Source organism: Kryptolebias marmoratus, linkage group LG13 (assembly GCF_001649575.2).
Source record: "Kryptolebias marmoratus isolate JLee-2015 linkage group LG13, ASM164957v2, whole genome shotgun sequence".
Taxonomy (NCBI): domain Eukaryota; kingdom Metazoa; phylum Chordata; class Actinopteri; order Cyprinodontiformes; family Rivulidae; genus Kryptolebias; species Kryptolebias marmoratus.
This window is the reverse complement of record NC_051442.1, coordinates 12080909-12101590: the sequence shown is the minus strand read 5'-3', so window position 1 is coordinate 12101590 and position 20682 is coordinate 12080909. Positions and strand designations below refer to the sequence as shown.

Below are 20682 nucleotides of genomic sequence, written 5' to 3'. Positions count from 1 at the left end.
CTTTAGCAGTAATCATATGTGTGGCAACAAGGAAAATGTTTTCTGCATTTAAATGCAACTTATTGTGTATTTAGAAAATAACTTAGATGTTTTTCTAGTACCATTTAGACCTTCTAAAGAGGAGGTCTGTGGGTTATGGACAATTAGTATTTTACTTGTTGTAGATAGCTCTTTGAATGACCTCAGTTTTGAGAAATAGTTTAATTCTGACCAGAACAATGAGTTTACAGCTCATCAGAGTGGGACCAGGATTCAAACTGCTGTTTTCTTAAAATAACTCCATTCTTTCAGATTTCATAGCAATTCAAGCCAGTGTTATGTTATAAACCTTTTACACTGCCAATTATTTAGCATAATCTGTTTTTTTTTTCTGGCAGAAATATTTTTCTGCTGGAAATGCCCAAGGCTTCACCAGAAGTACAACCACAACTTTGAAACATTTGGCATGTTGTGTGGAATGTAAATAAAAACAAAATACAATTTTTTCAGTTTTATAACAAGGTGGAAAACTGTTCTGTGACAAATTAACATCTGGAATTCTTTTTAGAAACCACGGATGCCACATCCTCTGTACCAAAGAGGAGAGGGACCATCTGGCCTATTATCAGAACACAGTTCTAAAACCTGTTTCTCTGATGGTATGGGTGTGCAGTAGTGCCTATGGGGGGAGCTTACAGACCTGGAAAAGCACCATCAATGCAAAAACGTATATACAGGTTTTACATCATATGTTCCCATCCAGCAAAAGATCCAGAAAAGAAGACAAAGGTCTGTTGAACATTCGGAAACCTACATCAGACAAAAATGGGATGACATTCCCCTCCAAAAACTCCAGCAACTGATCTCCTCAAGATATTTACAGACTGTTGTTAAAAGAGGAGTAGATGCTTTGTAGCAGTAAACATGGCCCTGTCCCAACTTTTTGGAGATGTGCTGCTGTCATAAAATTAAAAACTAACTTATATTTTTCCCAAAATTATACACTTTCTTAGTTTCAGCATTTGATATGTTTAAAGTGTTCTACTGTAAATTAAATATGTGTTTATGAGATTTGGAAAATATTGCCTTCCGTTTTTTTTTACATTTTACACCTACCTCTTTCTGAATAGGGGATGTAATACCGAATAACTACAGAATTCATGTTTAAATACCTTTGTAATACACAAATGTCAGCAAAGTTGACAGTAAATGTTCAGAAAACAGTGTTTGCATAAACCACTATACAATTTTTGATACTGGAGTTATTTTAAGACAATAGCAATTGACTTTGATCTTGGCCTGCTTGGGCTTGTCAGTAATTGAAAACCTGGTCAGAAATAAACTGTTTCTTCAAACTGAGGTTGTTCAAACATCTATGTATGACAAGTAAGATATTAATTATTCATAACCTTTCCATAGAACCCAACTTCAAAAGATTGTAACTATCCCTTTAACCAAGTACACTACTTTTATTCTGCACTAAAGCAGTACTACAGCGAAAGAAGTCAAGTATCCTCTGCACGGGAGTCAACCTCAGAAGGATAACTGGAAGCTATGCTGCTGTAGAGCAGTTTCTAGTGCACTGAAAACTGAGGCAAGGAGCGATTCACAAGATTTCACACTGTAACAACTCGGGAGAAAGAGTGCGTTCGTTCTGAACGGGCTGCTTTGCTGCTCGCTCCTTCAATCTCTCCACCAACCTTGTATCTATCTGTTGTCTCCTGAGTGAAGAGATTTATTCATCACTCCCCAGTTTGCTCATGAAAATGTCTGCAGGTAGTGATGAGCCTGAGTTTAGACACCAAACCACTGCTGTAATAAAACATGTGAAATGAGAATTGTCTGACTGAATTTAAGATAGAACAAAAAGAAAATCTCCTTCTTTATTTTACTCTTCTTTATGTCTATACAAATTTATAAAAGTAAGGTGATCCCTCTGTCTAAGCCTATCTGTGCCTGCTGCTACACATCCAGTGGGAATGAAAGGGCCAAAGGGGCCACAATGATGGTTATATTAGAGCGCCGCAGTGTTCAGTGCGCCTAATTGGCCAGTAGAGTAGGTTCTTCCATTCTCCCCTATGGCCACCCAGACCTGATTTAAATGTATCTCCTGAGGGAAGAAGGCAGCTGTTCTCTCCTGATTTCCATGTCTAATTTTAGGTTTTCTCACTTCAGCTCCACTCTTTCTCCTACTTTCAGCTTCTTGCTTTGACTTTTTCGGTTCATATCCATTCCAGTCAGTTCCCTTCTCTCTATTCTTCTCTCTTGCTGTCACGTTTCCTCCTCTGGTTGATCCCTGAAGGGTGGCATTTCCACTTTCTTTGTCGCTCATTTTCATATTCTCTCTGTCTCCTGGTGCTCCCCTGTCTTTCAAGTTTATCTTGATCCTACCTCCTTTTATTTTGCTGAATTGTGCTGGATCTCTCGCAGAGAGCGGGGGTCAGTTTAATTGCCCTCCACCTTGACTGACAAGCCAAGGCTAAGCCAGGTCAACAACACTTTCGTCTGCATGCCATTATAAAGTAATGATATAATAAAATTAGCTTTGCTTTATTGAAATGAATTGCACCGGGTTCACTATGGTGCAAAGGCTTATTACACTTTTATGGCCTAAACTATTACTTATACAAAACATTTGCAACTGCTTGGCCAGTAGAGACATACAGGGAACGAACGCGTGTATGTTCTGACACCAAGCACCTTTTGCCAGATCAGACAACTCAACAAATAATAGTGATAAGGATTTAAGGTTTATCCTAGATGTTTGCTGTCTGCTTCCCCTCATGACCTTTCAGGCAGGAGCAGCTGAGTCTGCTAACCTTTCTTATTTAGGCATTCAAGACGCAGAGGAAAAGAGAGAGATGCGCACAGACAGACGGGCAGCCTGAAGCTACTGACCTTTACACCAGGACTGGAGTTCAACTGAGCTGTAGAGCTGTGATGTATGGCTGCGAATACAAGATTACAGAATGGATAGAGGCAGACCACAGATTTGATTAGCTTTTTCACCTTTTAAGCCAGTTAAGCACAACTGATGATTGTAGACTTGGGATCACATCACTGTAGATTTAAATTTAAAGGATAATTCAGGTTCATTACAGCAGGGGTATTAGCCCTATGTCTACATGTTTTGAGCACATCCACGAAAAATAATTAGGGATCTGAAAAGATGGTGATTATAAATGAAAGAGGAGTACTTAGACTGTTAGATAGGAGTTTGAGGATCATAGTTCAAGGCCTTAAGTTGTACAGTAAGTTAGACAAGTTGCTTCGTTATATTTCTTCCTTTTCTTAGAGCAGTGGGCGCCAAAGTTTGGGTGGAGGGACCAGAGTTGGACGTGAGACATCAAGTCTGGGTTTTTGAGATGCTTATTGAAATAAATCTAAAGAGATGACTGCTAATGGAATGTTTTGCAAAACAGTATTCATAAATAGATAACAAGTTTTGAATGTATGACGTGATCTCTAATGGTGAAACTGGAGCTTCTCAAATCTCTGTAACACTTAGTCTTACTATCCTCTTTCAAGCTTGCATGTTTTATATGAACATACTTTTTTCTTTTACACAAGCTTATGCTGCAGTAAAAAAAGGAAAAAAATGGTTATAGTTTTTTTAAAAATTAATTAAAAGTTCAAAAATCTTATTAACACACTGTTCTTTTTTAAACAAACACTTGTTTAAAATAAGCATTTCAAACCATATCTTGAACCACTTCAAGTCTCCGCCACCACTGCACAGCCACGTTTAAGACATTCTGACTTGTGAAGCACGACCTAAAGTGGCACTCTGTTAAAAATGCATTTTACCAAGAAGACCATAAATGAGATGCAGAGGATTACATAGGACATGACAGCTTTGCCATGAACCGTTAGTGTCTAAAAGGTTACACAGGTGGCTCTGCAGCTGGGTACACAGGCTTTTCAGACTGACTGATTCTCAGGGAGTGAGGCAGCGGGGATGGCCTCCTGATTGGAGAGACGGCACAAGGTCAAGAGTTTGATCATCTCAACTTCTGGTGTGAATTCATCAACCAGCCATGTATCCTGTCACTGAGTCCTTGAGAAAAGAAAAAAAAAAGACACTCTTCTGACAAATCATTGTATGAAAGCATAAGCAAATGACTAAAAATATAAAAGAAGTGGGAAAAAATAAATAAATGAGTTGTTATTTCTAGGAAGCTTTTTTTAAAAAGAAAAAAAAGTATTTATCATTTTCTAGTCATGAACACAAATTGTTGTTAACAGGTTCCTGGAACTGAAGGTAACATCAGAGAAGTGCAGCATCTCTGCCTGCCCTCACTGTAGAACTCCTCCTCCCACTGTGATGGGTTTAACACAAACTCCCTCCTTTTTCTCAGGAACATGTTGCGTGCACAGTGTTGTTTATGCTCTGACCTTTTTCACTGGGAAATTACATTGCATGTTCCAGAGAGAGAAAAGGTAATCATCAGCATAAGAACAATGTAAGTGTTTTGTTGTTGTTGTTTTTTTAACAAGGAAGTGTTCAGTCTCATATTAAAAAAAAATTGTTTTTTTTTTTTTTTGTTTTTTTTTTAAGATAAACTATAAATGCATTAAAAAGACACACTTACATTTCTGCTGCTTTTATTGGAGCCTGACAAAACAGTGAATGTTCTTTTCATTTAAAAACAGCTTTTTCAAAATATGCCGTAGACTTAACTAAATGTTGGTGTTTAAGCTCTGAAGCTGAGCATATTCCTTGTATTTATTTGCTTTTTTCTGAACCAGACTTTATATAATTCTTTAAAGTTTTCCTAATCAATAGTTCTCTAGGCTGTGCAGGGATTTCAAGGTTTTTCAAAGACCATTGTTTTCATCTTCAATTGTAATCCAGACATACTGCAACATTATTAAAATGGGGGATGGTGGTAGAAATCTACTTATCATTTTTAGAATAAATAAAAAATACAAAAAATAGTAAAAGTACTTCAATTTGTGATCTAATAATTTAATCAAGATACTTATAAAGGTTACGATATTTTGACATTTTAATGTATTTAGAACATTGCTTCTTTGTGAATAAATCAGTTGGTCTCTATGTGAAAGTGCCTTAAATAATTATGTGTAATTAATAATATGTTAACGCATATTAAATTTTATGATCAAAGGCATATTTTTTAATAAATAGACATCAGTGGCTTTAAAAAACATAAAAATTTTAGGTTCTACTACAGCTTATATTTTATATTTTCCCCAAAAACATGTTTTTTCCTTATTGTGAACATTACATTATGAAATACTTATAAAAAAGAGGTACTCAGTAAAGTCAATAAAGTGTATATATAGTTTTGTCTTTATAGGTATTATAAATATTATGCAAGGCATATTACAACATTGTTCGCTGTACTATGTTTACAAATTTCATAATAAAATAAAGCAAAGAAAAAAAAAAATACGAGCAACAACAACAACAAAAAAAACAACCAAAAATCCCCCAAAACAAAACAAAGTATACGTCTTCGTGGAAATAATGATGTTGCATGACAGTTATTTCTACCCTGTTCATCTGTAGCATCCTCAACAAAAGTGCATTTTAAGCCTGATTACTGAAGTAAAAATGAATACCGGGAAATTTTTTTTAAAAAACAATGCAATTTTCTTTAAGTGCAGTTCAAAAGCAAACATGATTTATTAATAAAACATAAAAATAGGCTGGCTAATCAAGCCATATATATATATATATATATATATATATATATATATATAAATATGCGTGATAAAAGTCTGATGTTTACTTATCTGTAATGAACAAAAATATTTATTAAATGCAGAATATTGTTATGAAATTAACCAGGCAATGGGAAACATTACTTGATTAAACATATTTCTTTTGCAATAGAACAATAAAACAAAGATATCTTCTTATCTGCTGTGCTCCGTTTCTATTTGCAGTTGAACTGTAGGCTAATTCTCTCTGTTTATCTGTGCTTGTTTGTGTGTTTGTTTGTGTATGTGTGTGCTTTTCCAAACTAAACCTGCTTTTTTGACAGTGATATGATTCCTGCTGTGAGCAAATTGAAAGCTAGCCCCATAGAGGGTGGAGCTACCTGTGCACTGAGTGCTGGCAAACAACCACCTGAGGATGGTCAGAAGTGATCTGGAGATATGAAAATAATTATCCATCACCTGAGAGGCTGGTTGTGGCTGTGCTGTTGTCATTTACATACGGTAATTAGACTGGGCAGCTGTTGGTGCTGCCACCACAAACTTGATGTTCAACTCAGCCATTGGAGTCCGATCAACAAAATATCCCCCAGCTTTTATGCTGTTAGGTGTTTCTAATGGGACTGATTGGTAAGACTTTTGAGCTGAGAGTGCATTTTTCTTTGGATCTTACTTTTAACATGGGGATTATTTTCAGTAGCATCTGTTGCCCAAATGGTTATAAGAGATGCTTTTGAAATAATGACAAACATAGAGGAAGATTTTCCTCTGTGATAGTGCCTTCAAGTGTGCACAAAATATACTGCTAGAACCAAACATAACAGGGCACATAACAATTTCTATTTTTGTTGCAGGAATAAAAAACTGCTTCACCTGGACTTTTTACACAAGGTTCTTTCCTAGACCTAATCCTATATATCAGGATTTAGAAAAACCCACACACCATTTTCAAACTGGTGACCAGACATGCTTCTAGATACATATCATATTCCTGCCCTTGATTCAGCCATATTGGTATAATAAAGGCCAGAGATATAAAGCTCTATCAGTTTTCTGTGTGCAAGCTGTCTGAGTTCAAGCTTTCTGAGTCCGGAATGGCCAGGGATCTCGCTATCCTTTCAAAGCCAAGGTCAGACATCTCATGGTTTTATCACAGAGGTAAACCTGCCCTTCATAAATACTTCATCCACTGATTTCTGGCAAAAGTGAACAGAAGAAGCTGAAAAGAAAGGTAAGTCAGGTGAATAAAAAAATACACTACGAGGAAAGTAGAATCATGAAAGAAAAAATAAAAGAGAAAACAAATGAGTCCCAAACAGAAACAAAAAGAGCAGCATCTTCAATATTTCCCTAGCAGGGGAAGAAATGATGGCTACATGATTAAATTCATGCAATATTTAAAGAAAAAATGTGATTGGAATATTTTTGAATATTGTGATTACAACATCAGCTGTGATAAACCCATATTTTCCTCCCTCGTGTCCTTCTGTTCTATTGTAGTGCTTAAAACACTCTGCACTTTAGCAGCTTGGCTGCCAACATATAGACTACGTGTGGGCAATTTCTTATGATGCTGATATTGTGCTTTCTGATATTGCAATGCCAAACACCTTTTAAAGTGAAGACATAAGTAGAAAGGCATGAAAAAGACTAATGCTGCTATGTTTAAGCTTGAAAAGGTAAGTATGGGCAGAGAAAAATTCAACTGTTTGACATCTTTTTCAAATTGAAAACATGTGTCCAAAAACATTTTTGGGGACTTTATGGTTCTCTGTGGACTTGCGTTAATCTCCTTGTGCTGCTTTTAGCCTTGGATATGTACAAACTGTATACTGCACATTAAAAGGATTACAAGGTGGCAAAAGGGGGAGGTTTGGCACATAAAAGCGCCATACCATATGTGACCTGAAATAGTCCACTTTGTTCCTGATGTAAACATACAGTAACACTACTCCGTATTAGCTGGCATCCTCATAGTTGCTGGCTTAGTAGGTTTTGTAAATTAAATGTCACAAAAACAGGGAAATCTGGTTTATTGTGTTTTCTCTCAAACTGATCTGGAGGGAAAATGTACTTGGCTCGAATATATATTTTTTAAATTGCATGAAGGAATTCATTTTTTCAGCTTTCATATGTGAGAGCTCAATGATTGCAGGCAAGGGTTGCATTCATGAGGGAAATCAGACTAATCACTGCTGCCACCAAACACTCCCAAATTCCCCACATCAACATGACACTGTGTGATTTTCTAATGTGTAGTGATGTGTTGACAGATACTGTTCATTTGAGAGTGATCTGGGGAAATGCTCTTTGCCCCCTGGGAGGGATCTGCTACAAGATTCAGTGGGCAGAAAAAGCTCGTTTTTTAAACCTGCTTTTATCATTCAGCTCACGTCAAATTGCCTTTACTGCAGTGCTCTTTCACAGCAACTTCCAGACAGGGCTCATGTTGCCAGGGTTGACATTGTAGATCTCCTCTCAGCGCTAAGCTTAGACTAGTCTAATGAGGCACAATTACATCTGAATAAATCATCTGAGCAACTTGCATTACAACTGCAAGAAATGGAAGTGCTATTGGTAAAATTAAAACTGTGTACTTTCTCAGACATCGTTCACTAAATGTTAACAATAAAACATTTCATTCAGCGTGGCATGAAACACTGAACTGGACCCATTTGATGTGGTTTAGAGTCACAACTGTTGCTTAGAGAGAGCCCTCTGCTTATTGAATAAACGGATGAATTGACTTTATAGAATGTTAATTTTATGATTGCTGTAATTTTATAATTGCTGTACCCGAGAGATGGGGTGCACCCTGAATGGATCCCCAGTTCATTGAAGGACCAACACAAAACCACACAAGTGAAAACAACTATGCACTCGAGTCAAGAGTGAAACTCACTACATCACCATCCAGTACCCAATGAAATCATAAATGTACAAAATGCATTTGATGTGTTAAACTGAAACATGTCCAAGTGAGCTAGAACTGTGCCTGCAATCTAAAATTTAACAAATCCATTATACATTTATGGCTTTGACTACTTTGGTTACTTTTGAAAATAATGTACAAACTCCGGCTTCATTTTGCACTGTAGATTTACGTTTCCTTGAGTAATTGTTGGTTGTACATCAATACAGGTAGTTGGGGGTCATACTTGGGGTGCATTTTAATGCAATAAGTTCTTTAAGATATGCTGCCAATTGGAGGAGAAGTCAGAGTCAGTGGTGATGAAGGTGTCTGGTTGTGTAAATAAATGGTCATGACATATAGAATAACTTTTACAATGTTTAGACAGATATTCACACATTTTTTCTTTGCAAGCACACACTGACACACATTTTTGGAGTAATCAGAGATTCAATAGGATTCAGCCCAACAAAAATCGCTGTGCTCATAATACTTCGACAGATGGAGGAGTTTGGAGGTTCTGAACAATCATCTGGTGAGAGGGCAAACAGTCCAAACCACAAATACCCCAAACTGATCATGAAACCTACATTCAAGCAAAGAGTTCTATTCTGAAGGAGTTTCTTTAGATGTAAAATATGGTCTGTTTGGTGATGGACAACATAAATGTTTTCTGTAATCTGAGGAACACATGCAATAACATGCTTGAAAGTGCATTTTCAGACACGTTTTTATCTGCAGGCTTTAATGACATACTTTGCCCTTTTTTGGAAGCTTTCAAAACTCTTCATTGAAACTTGGTCCCACCTTCTCTGTTCCTGCATTAACACCTAGGAGAGATGTGTAGCGGTAGCAGTCTTCAAGTGAGCATGAGATTGTGAAAGTAAAAGACAGCCTGTGCTGGTCGTAGTGAATTTGAGACAAAAAAAAAGATTACCAAATGTTCACAGCAGTTTGATTCTACACCACAATCACAAACACCTTTTGCACACCACCGCAGAAAGGTTTTGCTTTGCTGGACTTTCATGGTCTGCCTAATAAACCTAAATGCAGGTGCGGCTTCAGCTCAGCCAGACAAAAAGCAGAGGAAGGAGACATCGATTTGAACTGATTGCTGCAATTTTCTAGTTCTCACAATGGTGCTGCGTGAGTGGCTGGTGTCTATTCACTCACTGCCAAAAGGGTTGCAGATAAAAAAATGTCCTGAACATATCAACATAAGAAGAGCATTGGAAAATTGAGGCTGAGGGCAGAATCTCAGCAGATAAATGCACCACTACACCAAAAGATGTCCATTCATACTTCATATGTGTGGCTCAACATTGTTTAGCTCTTATAGGAATAACAACATAGCACGTATTCTAGGAAAACTATTATGTAAAGGGAAATTCAACTTTTCTAAATTTATTTTGTTGAAAAAACACAATTCATTTACAATGATATTTAATATAAAACAATTATGACAATCACTTTATCACTGACTAATCAAAATGTTTTGGCTCATCAAAGCTTAGGTAATAAAACTTACTTATATATAAGTAACATTACTTATATATTTTATGCAGTGATTTTTTAAAATGGAGAATAACTTCAATGACACTAGTTATGTACACAGTGGGTATACAGTATTGTGGTGTAACATCTGCTGTGCAGTTGTCACATTGTTAGCTCTATTCCCCTTTTTTCTCTGTGAAGTTTATTCGTGCCCCAGACAGTGACGTCATTATGTTGTCACATTTTCTAAAAATATCTGATTCAGTTGAAAGAAAGAAAAAAAAAAAAAAACGCAGCACAGATGGTAAAAAAAAATCATTAATATTTTAATTTTTGGTTATGTACGCTGTTCAGAATGTAGTTGAAATATACTATATTTGTCTTATATGGGAACGAGAGATGCAATGAGATGTTGTTGTGTCCTCATCTTAAAGTTGTAGAGGATTTTCTGTAGCATCACAGTAAGAAGAAGATCCGGTAAGGCCTTTAAAAAGTGAAGGAGCTCAACGCTGAATGAGATATTCCAGTTTAACACATGCAGCTGGATGTTGATGGGATGAAAGATGGTCTGAATTAATTAAACATTCAGACACAGCAGGGAAAAGAGAGGAGACTGTGTAGTGAAGTGTTGAGAGGGAAATGATGTTCATGTTTTAACAACTATGGCTGCTGATGAGGATTCAGAGGAAGAAAAATAAAGTAAAATAGCAATATAAGAAAGTAACAAGGTTTGTTAAAAAACCCTTTGCTTCAGTCTTTTACAATTTTAAAGGAAGAGTTTAGAGGAAGACTTTGTTCATTTTTTAAAATGTCGCTACCCAGGAAATGTGCTTCATGGAGAAGTTAGTTCACTCAAAAGACAAATAACGGATGGCAGAAGGATAAAAGATTTCCAGTAGCTTAACATACCACAAAATAACATTACATTGATTTGTTAACATTCTAACATTTATAACAAACAAAATGTAAAATCCTAAAATGATGAAATGTGAACCAGCACCACTTCTATGGTTTCTTCAAATGACTTCAGGTAGTTTCCTCGAATCATCTTTAAGATCTGTTTTTGCTTTTCTGTGTCATTTGATTTTTGATTGTTAATATAATAAGAGATTTGCTATAAAGTCTTGAGTTCAGGACTCCCTGGAAATAATGTCATGTATTGTAGAATTCCTTGTTCTTTTTATTGCGTAGTGTTGTTCATATTATGTGTTTTAGTTTCACTGACTGTCCTAAATTTGGACCTGAGGTAACCCTTTGAAAGGTCTAAGCCATTTAAAGATAAATTATTTTTTTCCCCAAAGTTACCCTCCAATCAATCTTATTTCAAGGAACAGTTCAGATTTTTTAAATTAAGATTTTGTGGAAAGAGTATGAGCAAATAATATGTAGATTGCATTTGGAATGACCTCAGTTTGGAGAAAAGGAATTTAATTCTGACCAGATATAGCTAACAGCTAGCTTGAGTAAGGATATGACCAAAGTGGACTGGTGTCATCCTTAAACAATTTCATACTTAAAACTTTTATACTGATTCATGCAAACACGGGGCTATAAATCTATACATAACTGTCAGTTTTGCATCACATTTTTATTTAATCAGAAATTCTTCCTGGATGTGGCCTGTGCTGCACTGAAAGGTGCCACAGCCAGCTGCTGCTACCACTACTTGTGCACGGAAATAATCACGTAAATGCTAAGTAAAAACTAAACAAAACAAAAAAACTGTTAATGCAAAAGTGATGGCAATATAAAGGTTTATTTTAAGAAGTTTTGAAAAGTTTTATAAAAATAAAAACCTTGACACTAGAGTTGTTTTAAAATGGCAGTAATCCGCTTTGGTTTTGGTCCCACTTGGACTAGCCATTAGCTCATCAGTCTGGTCAGAATTAAACTCTGTTTCTTCAAATTGTGGTTGTTCAAAGAGATATCTACAACAGGTAAGGTATTAATTGTTCACAATCTCTCCACAAATCCCCACTTCAAAAGATTTAAAAGATTTGAGCTATTGGTATAAGGCTCACTTACCTGATAAATAAAACCACTCCTGATTCAAAAGATCCTATTCTGCCATGTTAAGGATTTTACCTAGATTTACCTTATTTTAAGAATCCAATTAGCCAAAATGTACAGAAAATTTTAGTTTAACTGAGGTCTGTCCATTATTTATTTCAGTGAATATGGACATTATAACGCCACTGACTTGATTATTGTATTCATTAGTTTATATAACCATAAAGCAAATTTGAACATCTGCAGAGCTGTGCTAAGTAAACAGCTAATGCATATAGTATTTTTGTGTGATTATTAAAACCATTAAAAATCACACCAAAATAAAGTGTCCTTAGCAAGCAAAAATGATAATCTAAATGACTGCAAATAATAACTTGTATAGCTGTTTAAAAACTACTGCAGTAATGATAGAAAAAATGGAAGAAAATAGCGAAAGCAGACAGAGTACAGCAGCCACAACTCACCTCGAACTTTGCCTTTTGAAGCCATCACTGCAGTCCCCAGGTAGAGAGGACGAGTTGGATGGACACCAAGAGAGGCAGATGCCAGAAAAGAGAGAGGGAAAAAAAAAAAAAACAACAACAGAAGACAGAGCAACAGATTAGATAACTGCAGGAGGAAAAGAGTGTTGGTATCTGTTGCATATATTTAGAAACAACACTGCCTTTATCTAGAGAGTCAGTTACAAGTGCTGAAATCATTCAACCATGACAGAGAATGTCCTGATTTAGCTTAACGGCAAATTGAAACCTTACAGTCTGGCACCTTTTAATTAGTGCTGTCGCATCATCTGGATCATGCAAGGAACCTTGTTGCTTTCTAATGAGCTTTCAAGATCCATAACGGTACGGGTAAACTGTACCTATCATGATGTTGTGCTTCATTTGACTTCTTGTTAAAACTAAGAAATGCAGATAATGTTACTGTTAATTATCACGTTTTTATTTGATGTTTGGGTGGCCTCTTTTTTCCAGCAGACATACTCAAAGTATGTGTCCGTATGGAATCTTGAAGAGCTTAATTCCTGGCTGTAAACCAATGCACCCTCGTTTTACACAGAGACTGACATCACCATAATCTGTGAGAAGAAGCACAGGCAGAACTGTTGTCTGACAAAGAATATGCCATGATGTGGGAGTATTGTATAAACAGCTTAGTGAGAACCATCCAGGCCAACAAGGCCATGTATAAAAACAAAAGCAAGGAGAGCAACATAGACACAACCAACACACACACACACACACACACACACACACACACACACACACACACACACACACACACACACACACACACACACACAGATCACTTCACAGCAGAAAACAGAATAAAATACATAGATTGCCCATTGGTGTGCAAGTGTGTGTATGTGTCTTTGCATTTGCGTGTGTGTCCCCAGGGAATGACTCTTATGCTTCACACACACTGCTTTGCCAAATTGATGGATCTATTGGAATGCCTCCAGTGAGCCTGAAAACGTGTACAGCTCTAAGAGACAGCGCCTGTAAAGGGGGTAAGAAAAAAAATAACAGAAAAAAAAAAACAGAAAAAAAGAGAAAGAACAAAGAAAATCTCATCGCAGGTGCTGCGGTTCCAGGTTATAAAAAATGATGATGCTTGCCTTTGATTACTGATTTATAAACCACCCTCTCAGTAAACAACAGCTAATTTTAATATAGAGTTTTAAATCTGTTGGCAAAAAGTTTTACTGAAAGCTATAGCCTGGAGGTATGTTCCAGCTGCTGGAGGCTGACTGCTCTTAAGACTCTCACATATGCAAATTGTTTAAATTTGAAAGCCATTAAATTCTGATGGGTAATTTCTAGAAGAGAATGGGCATGATTATGTTTTGTCAGAATTATTTTACTATTTAAATTAAAGTGAGAATATGATAGAGAATTGTTTTTCCTTCTGTTACTTGTTGTGAATATTAAACTTGGTTTACATGAATATTTGGTCTTAAGCATCACATGAAAGTGGGGTTTAATGGGTCAAGAAGCATGAGATGCATTTGCTTCTCTTTTGCACGTAGACACCAATGCAATCCCAGAGATTTCTGGTTGTACTTTTACACCTTGCTGTCGTGTTGTTCGTGTTGTTCACAAAGTTTGGGAGGACCCAACAGAGAAACAGGGCAGTGAATGTCAGATTTCTTCCAACTCTGCTTTCTACACGAGACCGATGGCTGTGTGAAATACTCCCTCAGCCTGACTGACCTCACTCTATTGTTGCTTTTCATCCAAGTTGTCAAGTTGTGAGCTCTCTGGCACAACGGTGGCTCTGTGTTCTCTATGAGTCAAAACCAGAGAAACAAAAGTATGGAAAAAAAACAAAAAAAAACAAAGATTTTTACAACTCTTCCCTTATAGTAACCCTAGAACATATATATGTATCACAACAGGTAGAAGGGAAACGAGACAAGAAGGAGCAAAATGCTGGAAATCTTATTCTCCAGAGCCTCTGCACATGTGGCCTATCTCAGAGTATTACAGTTACTAGGCAACCAACACAACAGTTCTGTAAGTCAAGCTGAAATCGCATAAAACACTTTTTTATTCCTCTCCCCCAACCCCCCACCCACTTTACCATGCAATGAGCAGAGTATTCCCAATTGATTATACAATGCCCACCTCTCACATGCTGTCAGCACTCAATACTGATTGGTCAGAATACACTTTGGATAAATGAGAGAGCAGCACTGAAATGGGATCACAATTGGCTACTTGTGTATATACCATAGCCTACATTCAAACGGGCACTCCTGGGATTCATCTTTTTCTATATTTCCATTCAAGTCACGATGAATATGCAAGGTTAGAACGCTCAGCAATCCACTGCATGTTTTGTTTATTTTTTTAAAAATGTATTCATACAACTTTTTGACGGTAGACCACATTAAAGTCTTGCAGAACTGAATACTGAACCAACTGTATATTCTATAAGAATGGGTGTTCCACTATTTCTTTGGCTGTGTAACTGGGGACCTGTTTATTAACATGATAACTATTACAAACTAAAAATTTGTGCTTGTGTAAAGTGTTTTGACTCAAGAAGCACCAATCACAGTTTTCTTTAAGCTGATTCTGATTTCTTAAGAACTAAGGGACTTTCACCAACACTTATATTTCATTCTCCAGTTTCATGACCCAATTTCACCAAAGCTTTAGCTGTCGGACAGGTGGCCTCATATTTGATTTTAGAATATTCCGTTAAACAGATGAGTTCATGGTTGAATCTATGACTTCAAGGAGCTCAGTTCCTGTGGCTGTAAAAATAAGGCTAAATCATTGTCTAATATGCTGTGTTTGGTTTCCACCAAATATGGCGCTGTGCATTTTGGCCAAGCATCTCTACTTTGGTCTCATCTGTCCAAAGGACATTATTTCGGATGTCTTGTGGTTCGTTCAGATGCAAGTTTGCAAATCTAAGTTATACTGCTTTGTTATCTTTTACAAAGAAGATGCTTTCTCCTGGCAACCCTTCCAAACATAGCACACTTGTTCAGTCTCTTTCTAATTTTACCATGATGAACTTTTAACACTTAACCTGCTAACTAAAGCCTGTAGTCTGAGATCTCTTTCCTGAGCACTGCACAATCTGACCTAACGGTGATTTTTGTGAGATGTCAGCAAATGTCAACTGTTCTAAATGTTTTTCCACTAGTGAATAATCTTCCTCAGTGTAGAACAAAGGACTCTAGATGACCTTTCATCCTTTCCAGACTGATGTGTGACAATGATTGGTTTTCTGAGGTTAGTGCTAATGTCTTTCCTTCTTGGTATTGTATTAACACACACCTGTATGCTCCAGAGCAGCAAACTGCAGAAGGTCCTGCTTTTATAGAGGTGGTCACACATGTTAATGATGACATAACCAAGTCTATCGTAACTAGGAATGTGCTGTCTAATGCTTCAAGCTGCGTGACTATTGACATTACCTGGTAATACTTAGGAATTAATGTCTTACACTTTTTAAAGGATTTGGTTGTGTTTCACTTTGCATAGATAATTATTATGACAAAGAACCACTTTCTTTTCAAAGAAAAACTTAAATCTGGCTTAAAGCTATTGATCTAAGTACTGTGTAAACACATGCACTTCACGTGAGAAAATGAAAATCTGTGGTGAAACAGAAAAGCATTGAGCCGTGAGCAGGTTTTCCTCTATCTCTAACCATCAGCGGGGAGCCGTCATAAATAAACTGTGTGATGGTTCACACAGACGCCACCTACTGTGGCCCCCACGCACGCACGCACACACGCAAGCCCACAAACATACAGTGATCACAGTATTCCCTTAAGGTATACGTCTCCTGGGATGACGTGTGTTCTGCTGCAACACCCTTGCTGTTTTCAACCTTTTTACCTGCTTTATGTTTTCTTTTTTTTCTTTTCTTCAACTTACAGTCACTCAGGAGTTTGATTCACCTCACTTTTCATATCCACTCTCCCTCCTTATTAACTATTTCCTAATCTAAATCTCACTCTCCCACTCTGAGTTTCCATCCCCCTCAGGCTACCATTTTTTTTTTTTTTTTGCTGTGGCAGATATATTTAGAGTCTGACAGGCAGTGAAAAGCCTATGGAGATCGATGTGTGCAGCGTGCCTCTCTGAGCTGCCACATGACATGATGGAGAGTTTAGCTTATCTTTTGCAGCTGTGTTGCCGTATGTCTGATGTACTCTAGGCCTCTGGAATTTGACCAATATTCTGCTGGTGAGCAGATTGCTGCAAAACCTTAACATACATTTTGTCACCTATAACGTGACCGGACACGAAGTCATCAATCCACACATTTAAAAAGAAAATATTTGAGTCCTACATGATTGGTCTTATTGATAATAATAAACATGAAACACAATTAATAAAAACAAATTAAATACATATTAAATGCAAATTGTTGTTATGCAAAGTTTTTGCTAAGGGCTGCATCTAATCTCAGGGCAATAAAGGAGGCAGTAGACAGTGGTAATAGAAGGAGCTGTGCTTACCAAACTCAGCTTATTGACACCATATTGCCTGCACAGGGAGACGCACATCTGTTTGTTTTGTCATTTAATCTAGCATATTTGATTTCAGCCCCTTAATACGATTACACATACATAACCTGTCTGTGGCAGAATTATCTGCTCCCAACCCGAGGAAAGGTAATTGGCACATGCACGGATCCACACATTAATGCAATGTGCAGGTATTTTGTAACATTTGTTTCAACTTCTTTCTGTGTCAGGAAGACAACCAAATGTCATAAATCACCTGAACAAAATGAATATCATTTCACAATCTGAATGTGAGAACTTTTCTTTCGTTGCTCGTGTTTCGCTCAGTCAAATGATGATATTAGGTCTAGTATAGTTTTATCTTCAATAATTTAAAAGATACCATAACAGTTCTTTCAATAATATACACAAGTCAGCAATAAATCTTTATATAGGATCACTGTTCCACAGAGGTTCTGCGTGGTCGGCATATATCATGGAGGTTCAGAATTAAATTAGTAACGATCTGTAAATGTTAAAGAATGCTGATTACAATGCAGGAATGTTTATCACCTTTCTGACACATGTATTTTGTAATTAGGTAACTATGTGGACATAATCTAAAGGTGATGTACAAGGATAATGAGTCGAGGGATCCCCAGCTTTTTCTGGTGGTCGACAGCCTCCGGCTAAACACAGCATGAACACGCTAGAACTCTGAACCTGAATGATTTCCAAGTCTTTAGGCTTTGTATGAGTGTTGGCGCAGGTCAAACACAAAGCTGACCCTATTAAATAGAAATCTTTCTTTAACCATGTTTTTGCAGTTGATGTTTTATTGATTTGGTTGTTTTTTTTTACATTTGCATTAAGTGAAAGTGAAACAGCTGAATCATTAGGAAACTCATAAATTATTAGTAATATTAATTTTATTTGTCATATCTTAGGTTTTTTATCACTTTAGTTAGTTTACATTGTTACAAAGACAAACAAAATCAGCTAATAATAAAATTATATAAACAATTAAAGAAAAATAATGCAACTATAAGAAATTATTTGAAGTAATAAATTATTTTTTCTCTATCAGATCCATACTGTTTCTTTAAGTGATCAAGAACTTCCAGAAAAATACTGTTGTTTTATTAAAATTTATTGCCAGTATTTGTCTGGATTCTTTCTAAATATATATATATATATATATATATATATATATATATCTACCAAAGTACACGTGAAATAAAAAGGCAACACATTCAAACAATACTGAATTAAACCAACTGAAAGTTATAATGTCTGCAAAATTACACACATTGTTGCTATGCTAGTTATTGTGAGTAATCTTTTTGACCAATACTGTCAAATTTATACTGTATTGTCCAGAATTTGTCCAGAAATTTGACACAAAAATTTAAAAAGAAATGGTTCCTGAGGGGACGTGTGAATTTAGTTTTTGGGAAAATAAACTGGAAGAGGACTCAGAGTACACTGAGAAGTCAGCTCAAAAATGGTCAACTCTGAGTCACCATTGACTTGTTAAACATGCTGAAAAAAATATGAAGAAATGTCACACAAAGCCATTTGAATTCTTCTGTGAGACTCGACTAATTCCAAACTAGAGGATATAGAAATTATTCTAAAGCTGTGGTGCGTTCTAAAAAAAAGGCACCATGGTCACAACCTGCAGTTAGTATATTTGGAGGCAGGTTCAGTGACAGTGGCCTGGCAGTTTTAATGTCAAGACATTTCCATTTCCAGCTCTTCTGTCACTTGACTTCACAGCTGTTCTCTAGGAAAGGTCACAGCTACACAAAAACAACAAGTGCATGGTGCTCTTTGCAACTGCACATAGTTTTGGCCGTTCACACACACCGAACACACACCAAAATGTGCATACTGTATTTACAGAGTGCACTGGTTTTATTCACGGAATGAGTAGCTACACAGAGAAACATCATGCTCTGTCCACGGCACAACAGAACCAACTGATACAGTGCAGGATATACCGTTCAGAAACATGTACTCACTTTAACCCCTGATTGGATTATTTTACTGGTAATTAACTTGTAAGAAATCTGTAAGCTTGGAGAACATTTCTGAGCGTCAACATTTTTCACTCTATATAAAAGAAAGTTCTATAAATTAATAGATTTGCTGTTCTATACATGCATGTGTTGAGGCAAAGTAAAACCCCAAGCTGCAATGTATGTGTCATTCCAGTAATAACTTTGATTCAAATGAACAATAAAGACTTGTGACTTAGCAATGATTTTGTCGTCTCTTTTTATATGTACACTTCCTTTTTTGAATAACAGCACAAAGATTAGCTTGGAATTATGTAATATGAGCAGGCATATTGTGCTCAGTTTGCTCAGTTTCTGTAAATATTGCTTATACTAAGAATAACAGCTGTCTGAGTCTAAGGAGGCCTTCTGCATTTTAAGAAGTTCTACTACAGGTTAGTTTTTAAACAGTGGTTGTTACTGAAACAAAGAAAAACATCATATATAAGAACATACATGCAGAAGTTCACTGTCTTTCCTGTTGGAAACAACCACTTTGACAAATGTCCTGTAATAAGTAAACTTATGTAAACTACACGAGTATGTAAACAGTTAGCACAGTGAATATACATAACTCACACAGCATTGGGAGCATTTTCATTAGTTTTAAAAATTGGCATAATATTCATAGTTTTAAATAGCAAGGCAGTAAGATGTTAAACAAGGCACTTCATTTCAAAAAGTCCAAACATTGTGCTAAAACTAGCCTTAATTTTTTTCTACATAGAAATATAGTTGAATGATTGGATTTGATGTGTTTCTTCATGATGCATTAACTCTTTTTTTGCATGTTGTGCAGACAGAGAAATCATCCTCAAAAAGCCTTTTCTCAGCACTTTTATGAAATATTTATTACAACCACACTTCAGACCGGGTCCTGGTTGGAGACGGAAAGATCTTTAGTGTGCTTTTAATTCCTTCTGAGTTGTTTGAGTCTGGGACGTGTAAGTGCAGTAAGATGTGCCAAAATCAAATTTGATTTTAATGATAATGAAATTCTAAAATAGTATCACTGCCTGAGTTTTTATCACAGTGACTGTGAAGCCATTTCATCTAAACTTCACTTAAATGAACATTTAATTGCAGCTCCAATGAGTTGCTGTCACCCACCTGCTTGAATATCTCTACATGTTGACTTGTTTTTGTGACTGTGCCAGAACAGCTACTGGCATTTATAACTTCAGAAACAGAAATCACGGACTGAGCTTTAAATAAATACAAGTGACATTTAAAATAAAATAAAGGAAGAAATTACAAGAAATGATGACACTAGAGGCAGATTGGAAGTCTAAATAGGCTTTAAACATTTTGATTTAACTAATGAATTCTCAATGACTATATTTGGTTAAAATAAAGTCTTCACCCCAATTTTTCAAAAACAGTAAATGGACATTATACAGTATATATATATATGTATATATAAAAAAAAAATTCCCTTCTCACCCTCCGCGGGTGGTCTTTGTTTCATCCTCTGAGCTCGGGTCCTCTACCAGAGGCCTGGGAGCTTGAGGGTTCTGCGCAGTATCTTGGCTGTGCCTAGAACTGCACATTTCTGGACTGAGATG

At 36.4% G+C, this 20682-nt stretch overlaps 1 protein-coding gene across 3 annotated transcripts in view; it reads right to left on the bottom strand.

The window, feature by feature from the left end:
* cadm2a (cell adhesion molecule 2a) overlaps window positions 1-20682 on the bottom strand; it is a 232018-nt gene that overhangs the window by 71654 nt on the left and 139682 nt on the right. For 2 of the 3 annotated variants that reach the window (XM_017418119.3, XM_017418121.3), the window contains exon 2: window positions 12544-12570. The exons of the other annotated variant lie outside the window; for it this stretch is intronic. In XM_017418119.3, the coding sequence (XP_017273608.1) occupies window positions 12544-12570 (27 nt within the window). The remainder of the gene's footprint in view (window positions 1-12543; window positions 12571-20682) is intronic. 3 annotated transcript variants of the gene reach the window in all.